The sequence below is a fragment of the Lethenteron reissneri genome, unplaced genomic scaffold, assembly GCF_015708825.2.
Source record: "Lethenteron reissneri isolate LAM-NWPU_2019-01 unplaced genomic scaffold, ASM1570882v1 scaffold_1639, whole genome shotgun sequence".
Taxonomy (NCBI): domain Eukaryota; kingdom Metazoa; phylum Chordata; class Hyperoartia; order Petromyzontiformes; family Petromyzontidae; genus Lethenteron; species Lethenteron reissneri.
In genome coordinates this window covers 5,948,559-5,964,935 of record NW_026891376.1, presented here as the reverse complement: position 1 = coordinate 5,964,935, position 16,377 = coordinate 5,948,559, and the positions used below count along the sequence as shown (strand labels likewise).

The following is a 16,377-nucleotide window of genomic DNA, read 5'->3' as shown; positions in this document are numbered from 1 at the left end:
CACATGAAACTCTCTTTGAAATCCAAAAAAGTGCACGTGTATTTTTAGTTTGTATTTTGGTGACATTTCATGTTTTAAAAGCTGGACATTACTAAGTTGAGTACAAATGTAACTAAAATGGTAACTTTATAAAACCAATCATCATTTTCACGTAAAGGGAAATAATAAAATAACAAAATAAAACATAATCAAAAATTATCACGACGTTTCGACGCTTTAAATCGAATTAATCATACTTTTGGATGAAAGAGAACATAGACATTTTATTAAAACTTGCCTTACCTTGTTTGTGCCTGGGGAGTTACCCAGAGCAAAAACAATGGCACTTGTCCCCAGGATGGTTGTATTTTTGTTTCTCTTGTGATGGTTTTATTGTCATTTACAAAATTTGAACTAGTGACACTGACTGAGTACTGACATGGCTATTAACCCACTGAACAGCCATCCATTGCATGCATACTTTGTAGTAACCATTAAACAATCATAAATAATACTGTCATTATTGATTGTTTACCCAAGAGAGCTTGACTGCATGTAAACATTATAATTCAAGCGCGCATTGCTTGGAATTTTTGGTCAAATAATGCAACATGGAGTGCCGGTAAGAAACCTGCATATAAGTGAAGCACACTCAAACTCCACACAAGCAGGCTAGGATTCTACTCAGTGTACTGCCACACCTATAGGCACCTTACAACCTATGCAGTGTCATATTTCATATATTATCCCACGATGACCAACACATCCTGTCCCAAGTCAGTGGATTACAGGTGTTTTCCATCACACTCAGTTGGGCTTTGTAAAATTCTGAAGGTGCCCGTAATTCAAAGCACATTGTATGCTAAGCCTAAAAACCCCATAAAAAAATGACATCCCATTGTGTTATCAATCATGTCATGTTAAGTGTAAACCACATTAATATTTTCTAGACATTAGATAGTTGATTTCAATCACAATGTGTCATGGAGCTGTCCATCAAACCCAGTGTCCCTGCAGAATGTTTATATTTCCCACATCATGTTGCGCTCATTTTCTTCATCAACATGATTGATGAATGATGAGCTGGGAACACCCACAGGATAGGAACACTCGTGTGTTTGGAGCAATCGCAACATAAGTTCAATAGTACTACTCATTGCAGTAGCTGTCAAACTAATATACGTAGACCTCAATCCAACAAAGTAGATTTGGACCTTTGTCCAGCACATCAGCTGTACTCGTTGAACGAACGTACAATGGGACAATGACAACTCGTATGTTGGGCACGTGATATTGCTTATCTCACAAAATGACTTGCATGTGTCGTGGGTTGTAAATCCGAGTTTCTCGTCCCTTGTGAAACACACAATGCATCCCACTTTACACTATACGCATCACAAATAACTCTGCAGCGCAACGCATGTGATATTCATTTTTATATTTCTGACAATTTATGAGTATATTTGTGTAATGTTATGGATTGGCTGTCCTCGATCGAAGGACATTGTGTCCTGTTACACGTTACGCTGAATCGGCTAGGACAGCGCTCACCGAGTCTCAAGAGCCCATTTTAGGAGGGTCCTGCCAGGTTTTCGCAGGAAGGGGGCGATGTTTGCAGGGGATTGTTAAGCATTGGACATGTTGTTTGGCCAACAACCAGTTGACATTTGTACATGTTTCTTTAGCTGTTGGGCATTAAACGGAGACCCGGAGGAAACCTATTCAGTCAAGATTTTGGTCTGAATTGCTTTGCCTTAAAATAAGGTGAAGACTTTTAGGTGAATTAATCAATCCTCTTGATTGTCATATGATTGTTTTTGTTATCCGGCATACAGAACAAACATAAATACACAGACATGTAATAATCGATAACAAAACAGCAATTTACGAATGTACAAATATATGGATAGGTGAAAAATTGCCGTACTACATACATAAATGGATAATTAAATGTTGATTAGGTAAGCATTATTTTACAATATAGTACAAACGTATTCTTAGGTTTTTTCGGTAAAGGCACATGACTTTACCGAAAAAACCTAAGAATATGAATCCTTGCAGTCACGAAAGCTTCAAATCTAGAATAGTACAAACGGTTAGAACACAGTATATACATGATTTTTAGAACGTGGCGACATCATATGCATCACATACTCCAACTGTGTGGGCTAGAGAGAGGAAAAAAGAGATGGAAACATTCGAATAAAAATAAAAATGGCAATTATTGATTTATGGGAGCTATTTTACATATGATTGCTCATGGAGGCTGGCCTAAAGCATTGCATTAAGTACTGTGGGTCACAATGTTTCAAAGTGGCAGTAAGTATAGGTGATACATCTGGAAGTCTGGGGATGTGTGGCATCGGGCAGAGGAGTGGGTCATTCCCTCACGTTACTGGCTGACCACAGCATCCTGAGGCCCGACCCTGTTGTCTCAAGGTTGGTCGTGGTGACATGGCTTTTTCACCAGCTACCAGAATTAATTGCAGCCGTCATTGAATAATATCTGTTTAGCTAATGCAGGGCTGTGCTTGAGCACGTGTGTGGGCATTGGGCATAAAAGTATATTTGTGAAGTACATTATGGGAGAAATGCACAATAATATTATATTTACCGGCATATACTAAATTAATAAAATATATCACACTGCCATTACAACATGTAAATAAAAACAAAACATTAACTCCTGTGTAAATAATGAATACAAAATGAAGTCATTTATACGACGTAACCACTTATTTTCATTTACGAGTCCGCTAAAGGGACTGTGGATTTTGGAAATAAATACATAAATACATAATATCAACACTGGGAGTGTTCGGCATAGAGTTGGCAAGTATGATATAGCAAATGCATGTGCTTGAAAAGTTTATACTTTAAATATTTGACTATCATTGCACTAAAGCCTCGTCTTAAACAGTGCTTAAACACAGTGCACTTGTGAATGATGGAAAAGATGTACAAATCCAAACTCGTGTATTATTAAATAATAACCTCTCAACATGCGATAGCACCGTGAATCCAAAAAAGTGTATAAATGACTTTAAACAATAATATTAAATATATTCATTAAAATAAATTAACAAAGATAAGAAGAGTGCTATTATTCACAAGCAATGACATCCTCAGGGATGGGTAAGTGATAATTAAATATTTACAATTTCCTGTGCCTTTGACCTTGCAGTTTTCCTATCCAGCACTCCGGTAATCATTACCCGTGCATTGTCCTCAGTGCTGAATATTCCACCAGCGAGACGGGTGAGGATCAGATGTCTTAGCAATCACGGATGCCGCTTTCACAGGTGCCTGTTGCTGCTTCGTAGCAATTCCGGAAGCGCAGATAAACCCACAATCTCTCTCCAGGGTATCTCATTCCCTTTTTTATCCAATACATTTGAATAGCCGCCAACCTTCGTTAACAAAATTATTTGGCACATCCGTGATGGGTACTGCAATTTCCGACCATGTCTGTCCAGTGCTCGCTAGGCTGCATCGGCTTGCGGTTGCTAAACGAATACATTTAAGGTCGCGCACATTACGCACAAAGTGCTCGCCACAAATGAACCACAATATCTTGCAAATCTTGTCAAGGAGCATACACCATCACGCAGATTCTGGTCACCCTCGCAGTGGCTTTTTGCAAGCCATTGAACAAATAGGGCCAGTCCATCGCGTGCTTTCAGATGCGCTTCTGTGGCTGTCTGGAACCCTCTTCTGATATTAGGAGAGATGCAATTTTAAATCTAGGTTGAAAACTAATTTCTTTAGAACTGCTTTTTGTGTTAACTTTGTTTGTTGTCTTTCCCCTGCACCTCTGATTAGCACGGTTAGCTACATACGGTGCAAAAGAAGTTAAACATACATAAAGCAAGTAGAAATATAACACATTCCTGTGGAGGGAGCTGGTAGGAACGTTGGGTTGCTCGGTCAATGGCCAGGGTCAACAGCGGCGTGGTTTATTCCACAATATGCCCGACTGTGAGGGCGGGCACAAGCCGGCGTGAGTAGGTTAAACGTTGAGTTTTATAAGGGCACCACGGGGTGACCAGCCCCTCCCCACCCAGCCCCACCCCTCCCACCCCCACCAGCCCCACCCAGCCCCTCCCCACCCTTCCCACCCAGCCCCTCCCCACCCTCCCCACCCAGCCCCAGCCCACCCTCCCCACCCAGCCCCACCCTCTCCACCAGCCCCTCCCTCCCCACCCAGCCCCTCCCTGAACGATGGACGGACACATAATCCCCTGTGGGCTGGTGGAACCAGGTGGTTCCTACCAGTAAAACTAAATATGAGTGGAAATACATACAGGGCAACTGTACACGTTTAAACATAAGTGACATGTAGCTGATTTATGTTATCACTGACTGTTTTTATGAATTGTCAAGTGCTGGAATTAATTGTTTCTTGAATAAAAAATATTATAAATTATATAAATGAATATAAATAGAATAGTAGCAGTGCATTATTAATATTATTAAGATGAGATGTAAGGAAGGCAGTGTAATAGAGTTTTACGCTTATCAATACGTGTCACTTGTGGTTAGACTCATACCACACATATGCAGTTGTCAATATCAGGTCAATGTCTTTTTACATTTATTAGCCAAAAGGGCACATAGCCAGGCACATTGTGTGGTAAATTGCAATATTTATGGTATCCAAGATACATTCATTGCATTTTTTTGAGGAGGTCTATACGTGGAATATATTTCAAGCTATTATGCATACATGGACAATACAGAAGCTTGTGTTGCCTCCGAAACGTCGTGATTTTTATTTTATTTTTTATTTTACTTTTATTAATTTAAATGTTTTACCTACGTGACTTTACCGAAAAAACCTAAGAATATGAATACATGGACAAGATTGTTCAGCTGTTGTAGACAGATGTTTCGTGTTGAGGGACACTTATGACTCAGGAAAATAAGCAGTGACATTTTCAGGCAATGGTTCTCCGTTGAAGTTAAAAGAGTTCATCCGAAGGGTCATAAACTAAACCCTTTTTGCTTGTTTTTCTTTATCACAGACTACGCATTTAACTTTCAAATGACGTTGGCCATAAGTGTTTCTATGTATAATGTAAACACTGGTATTTTTTTTCACACACCAAGGATTCTCTCACGAGCAAATATAAAACCTATTTTGCAGGATGTCCTTTCCTTTCATGCCTACAAAATTGTTAACTTTGAAACAAATATAGGTGACAGCACAGCTCACAATCACCTGCTTCTAGATAAATAAACTCACGATAGTTCCTTCAATTCTTTTTAGAGACTTGCTTCGTGTGCAGATATAATAGAAAATCATTCCTTCACACTGGCACACAATTGCTTGCTCATATTCAGAGTGACGGGGTCGTTTTGGACCCACAGTTTATAAGAGAAACCATGCCATATAACGACGCTACTTTAATGTCAAGAATTCTACTTCACATTATTTAGGAGTCAAGAGGCGACTTGAACCAGTCCAGAAACTGGCAAAGCTTTGAACCGTGAGGCAGAAATGCTTTACCTGAAGATATACATGTTATCCAGTTGCAACCAAGCCACATATATGATTAAATAAGAGTGCAAATTATAATAATTTACCGTTTGTTGTTAATCCACTGCTGGATGATGGATTCCTCATACTGTGTTGCTTGCAGGGTGGTTGTTTAACCAAATTCCACACCACATTGTGTGTATTGGTCAAAGACGGGTACAGGACTAGTACAGATAGCTGTGGCCAGGAATCAAACTCGGGTAGCGATGCTCATAACACAGTACATGCTAACCACTGTGCCACCGTTCGATCTTAATTAGTGCTTATTGGTCTTAAAATTAGAATACTAAATTAGAGTGTTTAAATGCACATGACATTATTCATTATATTGGCTCCATATTTTGCATGTCATGGCTCGCCATGTTGGAATTTATACAGGACAGAGTGCACAATATTTCAATTTTTCAGTTTAAAAAAATAAATACGTTGTGTTTTGGTACACGTTATAGGAGCAGACTTGCAAAATCACTGGTACTCGTTGAGTTTTGTCAAATGAGTGACACAAAAAAGTTAAACAAAGCTTAAAAGCTAATTCTATTGCAAGCATGAGCCAGCCCCATCAGTCGACACAGATTTACCAGAGATTTGACAAAGCACACACTGTGGGTAGATTGTGCTTAGAACTGGCCAATTGGCCCAACTCAGGATTGGAAGGTTGTGGATTCAAATATTGGTCAGGGGTCGAGACAACGTATCATTTCACTACGGTCAACAAAATGACCATTGCTTTGTGACAACAGTGATTATACTGTGGTCCTGCCAGAGGAATATAGAATTTTCCATCCACCGGCTCAGGGCCACCACCAATCACCCGAGGCTTATTTGAGCAGGGAGACTCTTCAACATTGACGTTTGAATTTAGATGAGATCCAGATCCGATGCGACCACATATCCTCCTGCGTGTCTGATTGAAAGCTGTGTAATGCACTGTGGGTAACTGTTTTGCGTTGTGTGAGCAGGGGCCGTGTACATACTAATCAATGCTGACACCCAAATTTGTAGCAAAATATAATCGCTCTGACATTGCATGAACTGCTTTGATGTAGTGTGATTGTGTACAATAAAAGTTAATGCGGCTGTTTGTACATTGTTAATCAATTTAATGTTCAACATTTACAATGATAATGCACATGTCCAATGTGTTATAATGATATAAATGTAAAACATATATAACAAGATTTTTTATACTTTTGAAATGAATGTATATTTTTTGGGCAAGAATAGAATTGCAAGCATGCTTGGTCTAGCTGTATACGATCACTGTGAGAGATAGGGCATATTATTTTTTGATGCACGATTGTCATTTATTTCTACTCTAAAAGCATAGAGAAGCAGAGTATATTTGGACTGCATAATGTGTTCACTGATAAAAGGAATTGATGGTTAAAACATGTTTCAGATATTGTACAATCAGTACAATATAAAATTGTATATTTTTCAATGAAAGGTGCATACAAATTGACAATTATCGTGGCTTAAATGAATGTTTAAATTAATGTGTTTTTGCATTCTCTTTGTATGCACATTTGAATCATGTTTTTAAATTAATTACCAGTTTTATCACTTGAGTGGTGTATGGGGAATAACAAACACAGCTTCTCACTATTTTTGTATTTGTTGATTGGCCTCTGAAAACATTATTGACAGTTTCATTGTTTCTTCACACCTAGGATGCCTCAATAGCTCACAGATTTCACCTGATGAGAGAGAAGCACCCAGAGAAATTCAACAGCCGGTAAGATCACACACATCCTCTAGGGTCCTCATTCAAACAGTCATCGTTATGGTCTAGCCAGGGTGTCATTAAAGTCATTTCAAGAGCTGTGAATATGTATATTAACATTTGTTATATATTTTGATGTCGAAACATTTTTTAAAAGACATGCTTACGAGATTAATTTTATATAACCATGACAACATTTCTCGATTTTTCTGTGTGTACCATAATATTTATAACTTACATTTTTTTGGTAATCCACTGCTGGATGAAGGCCTACCCATGCCATGTTGTTCATGGGTGTTATTTGACCATACTTCACCACACTAGTCATTGCAGGTTATTTCATAACCAGTTCCAATATCACCTCACTATTAGCTCTGGCCAGGAATCAAACTCAGATCTCTGAGTTCATAGAGCAGTGTGCTAACCACTATGCCACCATTCCACTCCATGAGCGTGCAAATATTCCATACAGTTGAATTTGGATAGCAGGGATCGCTACTTATTTATAGACAAAGAAACGACTATACTGGTTCATCTTCCAGATACACCTATTTTTAAATTATGATCCTGTATCCATTTACTTTGAAGAAGCAAGGACATGTTGTTTAACGCATCTAACGTTATATAGTAATTTATTCCAAAGTTAATGGGAAAGTGGTTACAATTTTTTATTTTCAGTAGCTTACTTAGTAATTACTATTGATAATTCCTTTTTGTATTTATCACCTTCCAAGCGCTTGTCTAAATTTAACACGCCTGCTTTTGCATGCATACATTGGCTGGTACTGTACGCATAACAACTGTGGCCATCTTGCCAGTAGAGCTTCACATAGTGTGTATGAGCCATTCTTTTTAAGGTTTGAAAGTGGTTGCGAGAAGACCTGTGTATTCGTCACTTTATAATAAAACAGCATTTCATGAAAGTGCGTTTCATGGCTTGAAGTTTGGAAAGTTTAAACAATGTTGTGGCAATGTATTTAGTAAAACAAAAACAGTTGGTTTAGCAATTTGAATGACTTAAACAAAAAAACTGCAAATCAGGTGAAACGTGTTTTACTTTTGTGATTCGCTTTTTATGCCCCACCAAAATAATGTATCGTCATCAGAAGCAATACGGCTCGCCAGAATATAGAATGTTTATTTCACATTTTGACTTCAAACTTTCGTGACTGCAGGAATTAATATTCTTCGGTTCGATCGTAACACAAGCGGACGACTGCTTGTGTTGCTTGCTACAGCAGCCCTTTTGCCCACTTCAGCAATTGTTTCTTGCTCTGGTTGTCCCACCTGATGGCGGGCGCTTTTGTTGCACCCGAAACGTCGTGATTTTATTTTATTTGATACCTACGTGACTTTACCGAAAGAACCAAAGAGTATGGATCCCTGCAGTCACGAAAACTTCAAATCTAGATTAGTCACTTTATTTTTATTTTTTCTATCTACGTAACTTTACCAAAAGAACCAAAGACTATGTTTCTTTAACATGTTTTCATTGTTATGTAAGCCTTATTAGCAATCATTGTAAATATACTTAAACCACTTACTGGCCTCAAATACATTAAAACACCAAGTTGTGATCAAGACCCTAAGTTATCCGTTGAAAGGCTAATTTCTCTGCTCCAGCAGCTGCCCCAGCAGACCCACCTCTCTCTCTGCCCCCCCCTCCGTCTATTCAAGGCCTCGACACAGAGGCATTGGGTCTCTGTGTGTCTATGTTGTGTGTCTCTCTGTGTGTGTCTATGTTGTGTGTCTCTCTCTGTGTGTGTCTGTGTTGTGTGTCTCTCTCTGTGTGTGTCTGTGTTGTGTGTCTCTCTCTGTGTGTGTCTGTGTTGTGTGTCTCTCTCTGTGTGTGTCTGTGTTGTGTGTCTCTCTCTGTGTGTCTGTTGTGTGTCTCTCTGTGTGTGTCTCTGTGTTGTCTCTCTCTCGGTTTGTGTGTCTGTCTCCGTGTCTGTGTTTTGTCTCTCTCTCAAATGTAGTTCTACCTGATGACGGTTACTTGTGTTGCAATCGAAACCTCGTACTCTATGATTTTATTAATTTTATTTCTACGTGACTTTACCGAAATAACCAAAGAGTACAGATATTTATACTTTTCTTAAATGCTATGCACATTACGTTTTTTAAGTTCACACCAGTTACAAAATCAGACATATATACAAAAAAATATTGCACCTACATTCTATTCTGGGGGATATATATTTTTTCAGAGAATCTAGTCATGAAACTGGTAAATAATGGCATCTTAAATGCCACAGGACTCTTTATTTTAACACGCACTGTCACACAGGCGAGAGAGAACGGAACGTGATCGAAGCACAACCGTTGGATCATCATGCAGCTGCAAGGCATGACTGGGAAAGCCAGTGAGAGTAATCAAACCAACTTAACCTCTGAAGCTAAGTGTACGTTGTTGGCCGCCCATGGCTCAGCTGTCATGCTCCCATCTACAACACTTTGGGTGTTTGTAGCAGTTGATAGCTAGAATGCCGATAAGCTCTCATGAAATGTATTTGTATCTCCCCATTCAGCAGACTGCCCATATTGTTGTTCTTTAATACCTGTTAAGATATAGGGTTGAACAAACATGTTCAGTTTAACACGTAGGCTTTCGCGACCAATGTTATTCATAATCAACGTTTTTGGGTTTAGATCGCGTTATTTATAAATGTGTCGGGTGGTGGAGGGTTACGACACATTTATAAATAACGCGATCTAAACCCAAAAACGTTGATTATGAAAAACATGTTCAACTTGAAAAGTTACAGTTTTCTATTTCATATATGTTCTTACCGTGTATCAGTTTACCCTCCAATAACTTTTGTGGACTCAAGAAAAAAGTGCACAACAGTTACAGGCTTTTGCAACTTCTAATATAGAAGATAGAGAATTATAAATTAACTTGGTGATATTTATGCATGTCAGAGGTTCTCCAAGTTAAATATAAAAGTGTCTCATAAAAGCTGAAATCTAGATGTAAATGCATAGTATTGCAATTCCATGACCCTCTCCCTGTCAGGTATATTGATATTGTAAGGTGTTCTCTAAGCTGGTGAGCTCTTAAAAAAACTATAAAAAATCCACCACTGACTACAAATAGTGTATTTCATGCACACCTCATAACTGTATGCTGGATAGCAGACAGAAGCGTATGGCTGCAAGCAAATATGCCGTGGTGGTGCAAGTTTCACATTAATAATGAATTACTGCAGGGATATTTTCATGAGGACCTTAAAAAATGGAAATAAATGACACATTTTTAAATGTACTCAAGGTAATTTATTGTGATGTATCTTTCAGGAAAATTGAAATGAATTAAAACACAATTATTGACTAATATCTCAATTCAACCTTTGATAAATAAAGTAAAATGTAGTATATTTGTCGAATTATGAAGATGGATCAACCTATAACATATATAAACATTCCCAATTAGCATAAGCAAGCAGAATGTTCAGTTCACAAAGTGTAGAAAATATATTCTGTATTTAAAAAAATGATGTGTTTCTCGAGGCCCGTAGACCCGTCAAGAGTGAGAGAATCGCTTTACTAACAGTGTGTTCCTTTCCACCAATGCTTCTCAAAATAGAACAAAGAATCCTGCAGTTCCCTGACAGTGCCAGTCTGATGTTTCACATTGGTTTTCCCTCTGGTGAGGAAGCTTCCATTTCAGACGACTAAATTCCCTATCGTAGTGGGCGATGTGAAAGAAAAAAAAATCCACCACGACATTTTACGTGGTATTAAGCTGGTGTGTTACAATAGGTGTGAATTGACTAACACGACCTCGAATAACAGATTAGAAGTGCTTTAAAAATGTTTAACTGATATGTACATTTCAGCATTGAAATACTCACTTCCTTTTCATATCTGTTACTGTAATTACATTTTTCTGAATGTTTTTTTTCTCAAGAAGCCCATCAATGCTTATTTAAAACTGCATTCGAAGTTGTGTTAGAAACCTAAATTATAGGAATTAAAATATAAACAGGCCCAAATTTTGCTTAGACAGGCAACAGGGGTATATGTTGGCCTCATATGCCTGCATGTTTTCAAAGTGTCACGTAGCAAGCCAATAGAAATACACATGTGCTTTTAATGTTTGAGGTGGTATGTTGGCATTAGAAGAGATGTGCACATTATATAACAACAAATAGAAAGTGTGCCCCAGAGTTCTTCAATGCTCATTCTGAATGTGAGAATATTTATTTAAATCAAGGTAAGGTTTTGCTGGGTTTGTGTTGCTGTGGGGCTTGGGACATGTAAATAGAGTGACTCGTCCCTAATTGCTGTGATGAGAGAACACGTTGTTCTGACATTGTAGGGCAATAGGGCTTTCACAAGCATCTCTCGGCTGTCTTTCTTAAAAAAATATTATGCCAGCACGTCACCAAGACGTACAGCAGCTATATAATAATGTGGTTATCATGCAATAATCGCACTATAATGAACAGAAGTGGTAAAAGTTCAGTGGCTATAACATCTCAACAAAAGAGTGAAAAAAAATCACATTATGCTGATGAACACTTAGAAGCATGGACACTTATTAAGGCTCTGCTTCATGCCGTGGACAATGTGAAACTTCCACCATTTGCTCAGGGTGACTGATATAGATTAGCGCCACTGAACACTCGCTTGAGCAAAGAGCCAATATGACTTGTGAAGAACAGCTCGTGTTAACAGAATATATACTTCCACATTAGTGCCTGTGTGACCTAAGCAGCTGTGGATGCCACGATCCTCTCCTTGGTAATCTGGGTACAAGGGGTTGTTTTATATGACAGTTGCTAAGCAAAGTATCCACGTTGGTAAAATGTGAGATAATTAATTAAACTGTAAGGAAATAAGTGTTCTTCAAAGCACCATTGTGAACTATTGCCATACATTTACATGGCTATCTGGTACAGAAAATCAGGCTGTTGCCCTCACTGTTGTCCGCAGAGCTTGTTGACATATTTCTGTGCGTATGTGAATGGTAGCACCGCCTGCAAGTGGAGTTTCTATTGGTACTCTAATTTCCTCCCACATGCAACAAAACAGTTTATTTGCCAAGCATCACCAACATAGCCCTCCTGAAAATAAGAGTCTTTGGGCTCAGTGAGGTTTTCCTGAACAATTAACATTCAAGATCGTGATCCACGGTCAGTCCACTGCGGGCTGCAGGCCTCCCCAGGCTTCTGCCATCTCTCACAACCCTGGGATCGTGTAGAACAAAGTCAATCCACCGAGCAACTGCACACGAGCTGATTTCATTGCTCTGTCTCCCCCATTGGATGTCTTCTCCAAAGTGGTTCCTTCCATGTCTGCCACTCCATCATTGTTCTTTGACCATCGTCTCTTTGAGTGACATATCATGTTCGAGCACGCGTACTTTTTTTTTTTAGCAGTTTGAATGATGTCATTCATCTAGGGTTCTAGGCGTATTCTCTAATCCAGTCAAATTGATTCTGCGAACAATAATAGTTAAATTTATAATTCAGCCTCTGAAGATGTTTTTTACAGAGGTGTTACGGCTGAATCTTCTTACTTTACATGTTTAGAACATTCGAGTAAATTATATGATGCATATCGCACTGACACCCCACCCAATATTTTGTCTATTTCACTGGTCAACAAAAAAAAACTTTTTTTTCTGGCCTGGACTTTTGCAGCTGTTTTAGACTAATTTCAGGGCGCTGATTCCAAATCTGATCTCAGATTTGCTCTATCACATCTCATTTTTATGCTATCGGCATACCCCATTTTCATTGATTTTACCCGAAATTAACTCTGTCACTTATGATTGCAAGTTGTTGCGAGTCAGTGACTGCTTTAGTGTTAAAATATGGTGCTGTATTTTTAGGATAGTGTGTTTATAATATCATTTTATGTAGATATCCACATTTATTTAATATTTTTCTTCTGCAATGTTTATTTTTGGAATCAGCACCCCAAATTGACCTTAAACCCGTTGGAATACCTTATGCCAGAAAAAGTGTGTTGACCAGTGTTTTCATTGTTGCATGAGTGGTTAAATCTGCTTCTGTCAAAATCGACTGGAGAGATTTTGTTTACATTCAGCCCGTGTTGTCAGGCTTGGCTTTATTCCATTCATGATGCATTCACAGTCCCCAATGCTAAGTGCTCACACATCAAGGAGCATGCTGCTGAGTCCATTTATAAAGTAAAACAGTAATTAATCACACCTTCCAAAGCAGTTTCTGTGACTGACCGTGTTAGGCTTAATATAAGATCAGCCAACTCATATTCCACTCAATAAAATTCTGGGTCTTGGTACATTTATTTACACAATTACGCCTCTGTTAAGTATATTTTATGGAAGTGTAATGCCAAAACTTGTTATAAGTGCTGTGCTGTCCCCTGCAGTTCCTAAAAAAAACCATGACCGTTTTTGAGCATATTTCTTAGAGATGGCAAAGATGTGGGGAAACCCTCAACCAGCAGTGGATTGATGGATTGATCATGGCTGTTGATAATCATGATGACCATGATATTGTATAATACACTATCCAGTAATATATCGAACCCGGCAACTCGAGTTCGATTCCCGCTCACGGCCACCACCGGTGACGATTATTTCAACCGGTTCTGGGCCTCCCCTAGGTTGACTCAGCCTCAAACGAGTAACTGGTGTGGTGTGTGAACATCTCCACTGGGGGGACAAAGGCGGCCGGGCGTGGTGCTGGCCACCCACCCCCTCGTGTGCCGTGCCGGCCTTCATAGGCGCTCGCTAACAGCACTTGCCCCCTACAGTCTCACAGGCTACACGGGGGAGCTTTGTCTTTATCTTTGTGTGTGTGTGGGGGGGGGGGGGGGCAGCGACTGCGTAGCGATTCGTGCGCTGCGTTACGAACCCGGCGACCCGAGTTCGATTCCCGCTCACGGCCACCACCGGTGACGATTATTTGAACCGGTCCTGGACCTCCCCTAGGTCGACTCGGCCTTGTGTTTTTAAAGAGACATTTCCAAATAACAGTTTTGAAAGGATATGTTTTCAGACAAATACGGACACATTTAGTGCATGAAAAAATACCAATGCAACATTGAATTTAGGCATACATTGGGTTGTCATGCAATAACGGATGATGTGTATACTTCATATTATATTGATGATAATATTATTTACATGCTTCTTTATACATATTAAATGTCTACAAGGCATATTTATAATGGTTTGCCAGTGCCTAACTGGCCCGTGTTATACTGATGGCTGATGTATGTTGTGCTTTGTTCGGGTTAGGTTTACAAAAAATGGTAAAATAAAAAAGACGTACAGCAAACAAGAAGCTTCAATTGAGCCGTACCCAATGGTAATTAGTGAGTTTGCTTTGTCCGAAACGATAATATTGATTTAAACAATATCAATGCAATGAATACATTACACTACAATTTGGAGATGTCTTAGGGATGGTAACTGCATCTGAAGACGCTGTACAAAACAATGTGCCGTACAAATGGAGTTGTTTCATATGTGTATAAAGCGTATGTTTAGCTTTTCAGTAACATTGATTTAAAATAATTTTCATGATTTTCACATTTTCTTCCGGAATACAGGATGAAGAACAAGCTGTGGTACTTTGAATTTGGGACATCAGAGACGCTGTTTGCTACCTGCAAGAAGCTCTACGAGTTCATGGAGGTGGAGGTGAGAATGGGATTTGTGACATCGACATCATCATCATACGTTTGCTGAAAATGAACACACACCAGTCATGCGCGACATGAGGATTGCACGCAGTTCTACTGCATAGGAGAGACGCAATTGAGATCAGTGTTTGTCATTGCTCCGTGTAAGGCGCTAAGCTCTACAACAATATCCTGCCTGTGCGTAGACAGACTGGTTAGTTTACATAGTGTCGTTCATGGAAATTGCATTATATTGTGTCGGTCATGCAAATTGCAATTGCTGAGGAAACACAGACAAGCAGGAAAGCAGCCCGGCAAGTGGTCAGCCGGTGCCAACAATTGTCTAAGCTCTGCAGTCTTCTATGTATGAAGATGTTTTTAACCAATTAATGAGTGTTTTTTATAACAGTAATTTACTTACTTTTTAGGAAAGTCGCAGCATTCTTCTTTTTTTAGGAAGGTTCCTGGATTGAGATTTTTAAAGTGTTTTCAACAAATTATTGAGTGGTTATACATGCGGGAGGAAACTGGAGCACCCGGAGAAAACCCATGTGTGCAAGGGGGGGAAACATTACCTCCCCGTGCAGATGGAAACGGATGGAGGTTTGTCCGTTTGCCGTACTGCCTTCTCCTGGCAAGCTAGGATATGACACCTCGACGCCTATGGGAAAGGAATTTCACGAGATTTTTGTGATCCACCAGCCATCAACAGTGCTGGATTACAGGCCACCTGGCAGCACAGCCACCACCAGACAGTGTTCTCCATCACATTGCCTCTCTGTGAGAAATAACCTTAGAGCTCATCGGATTCAAATTTCGATTTAAAGCTTTCGTGACTGCAGGGATTCATATTCTTGGTTCTTTCGGTAAAGTCACGTAGAAGGGTTTTTTCTTAACGTTAATAAAAAAAGGCCACTTTAAAAAAAGAATCTTGTTGTGGTTTTCACACCTGATGACGATTGCCTGTGTTGCAATCGAAACGTCGTGATAATTTGATTGTTTTATTTTATTATTTTATTATTTCCCTTCTACGTGACTTTACCGAAAGAACCAAGAATAGGAATACTCATCGGATTCCTTCAGTATAAATAAAGATTTTGATTCTCATTATTATTTGTGTTCCGTGCTTGACGGCCATGACAGGACAAACAAAAAAAACCGTCCAGTGTTAGGCAGAAGATGGCGACATTGTATGAATACCATTTCATATGTGGTGCAGGGCAGTCAACGAACATTGGTAACTCCCCATGTCCGTTTGAGCAATGATACACATTTGGATTTTATTTTTGCGTGGCTCCCCTTAAAGTCGTCATTTGTTTTTCGAAGAAGCAGAACAAGAAATGTGTTAGACGTTCGATATGAAGTGAACTTGGGAGCAACGCTCGGTGTACTATCTGAAGTGTGCTTGTATCACGAGTTGCCCATCACCTTCCACTCCATCAGTGTGAAGTAAGGATGTGTTCCTAGGATCAGAACTGTGCTCATATCCATCTTCTATTTTAATACAATTTCA

At 39.3% G+C, this 16,377-nt stretch overlaps 1 protein-coding gene across 1 annotated transcript in view; it reads left to right on the top strand.

The window, feature by feature from the left end:
• The first annotated feature begins 7,193 nt into the window (after nucleotides 1-7,193).
• Nucleotides 7,194-16,377, top strand: part of LOC133338975 (diacylglycerol kinase beta-like) — a 35,371-nt gene continuing 26,187 nt past the window's right edge. Inside the window, exons 1-2 of the mRNA XM_061547101.1 lie at nucleotides 7,194-7,253; nucleotides 14,793-14,883. Coding sequence (XP_061403085.1) covers nucleotides 7,219-7,253; nucleotides 14,793-14,883 — 126 coding nt within the window. The 5' untranslated portion in view covers nucleotides 7,194-7,218. The remainder of the gene's footprint in view (nucleotides 7,254-14,792; nucleotides 14,884-16,377) is intronic.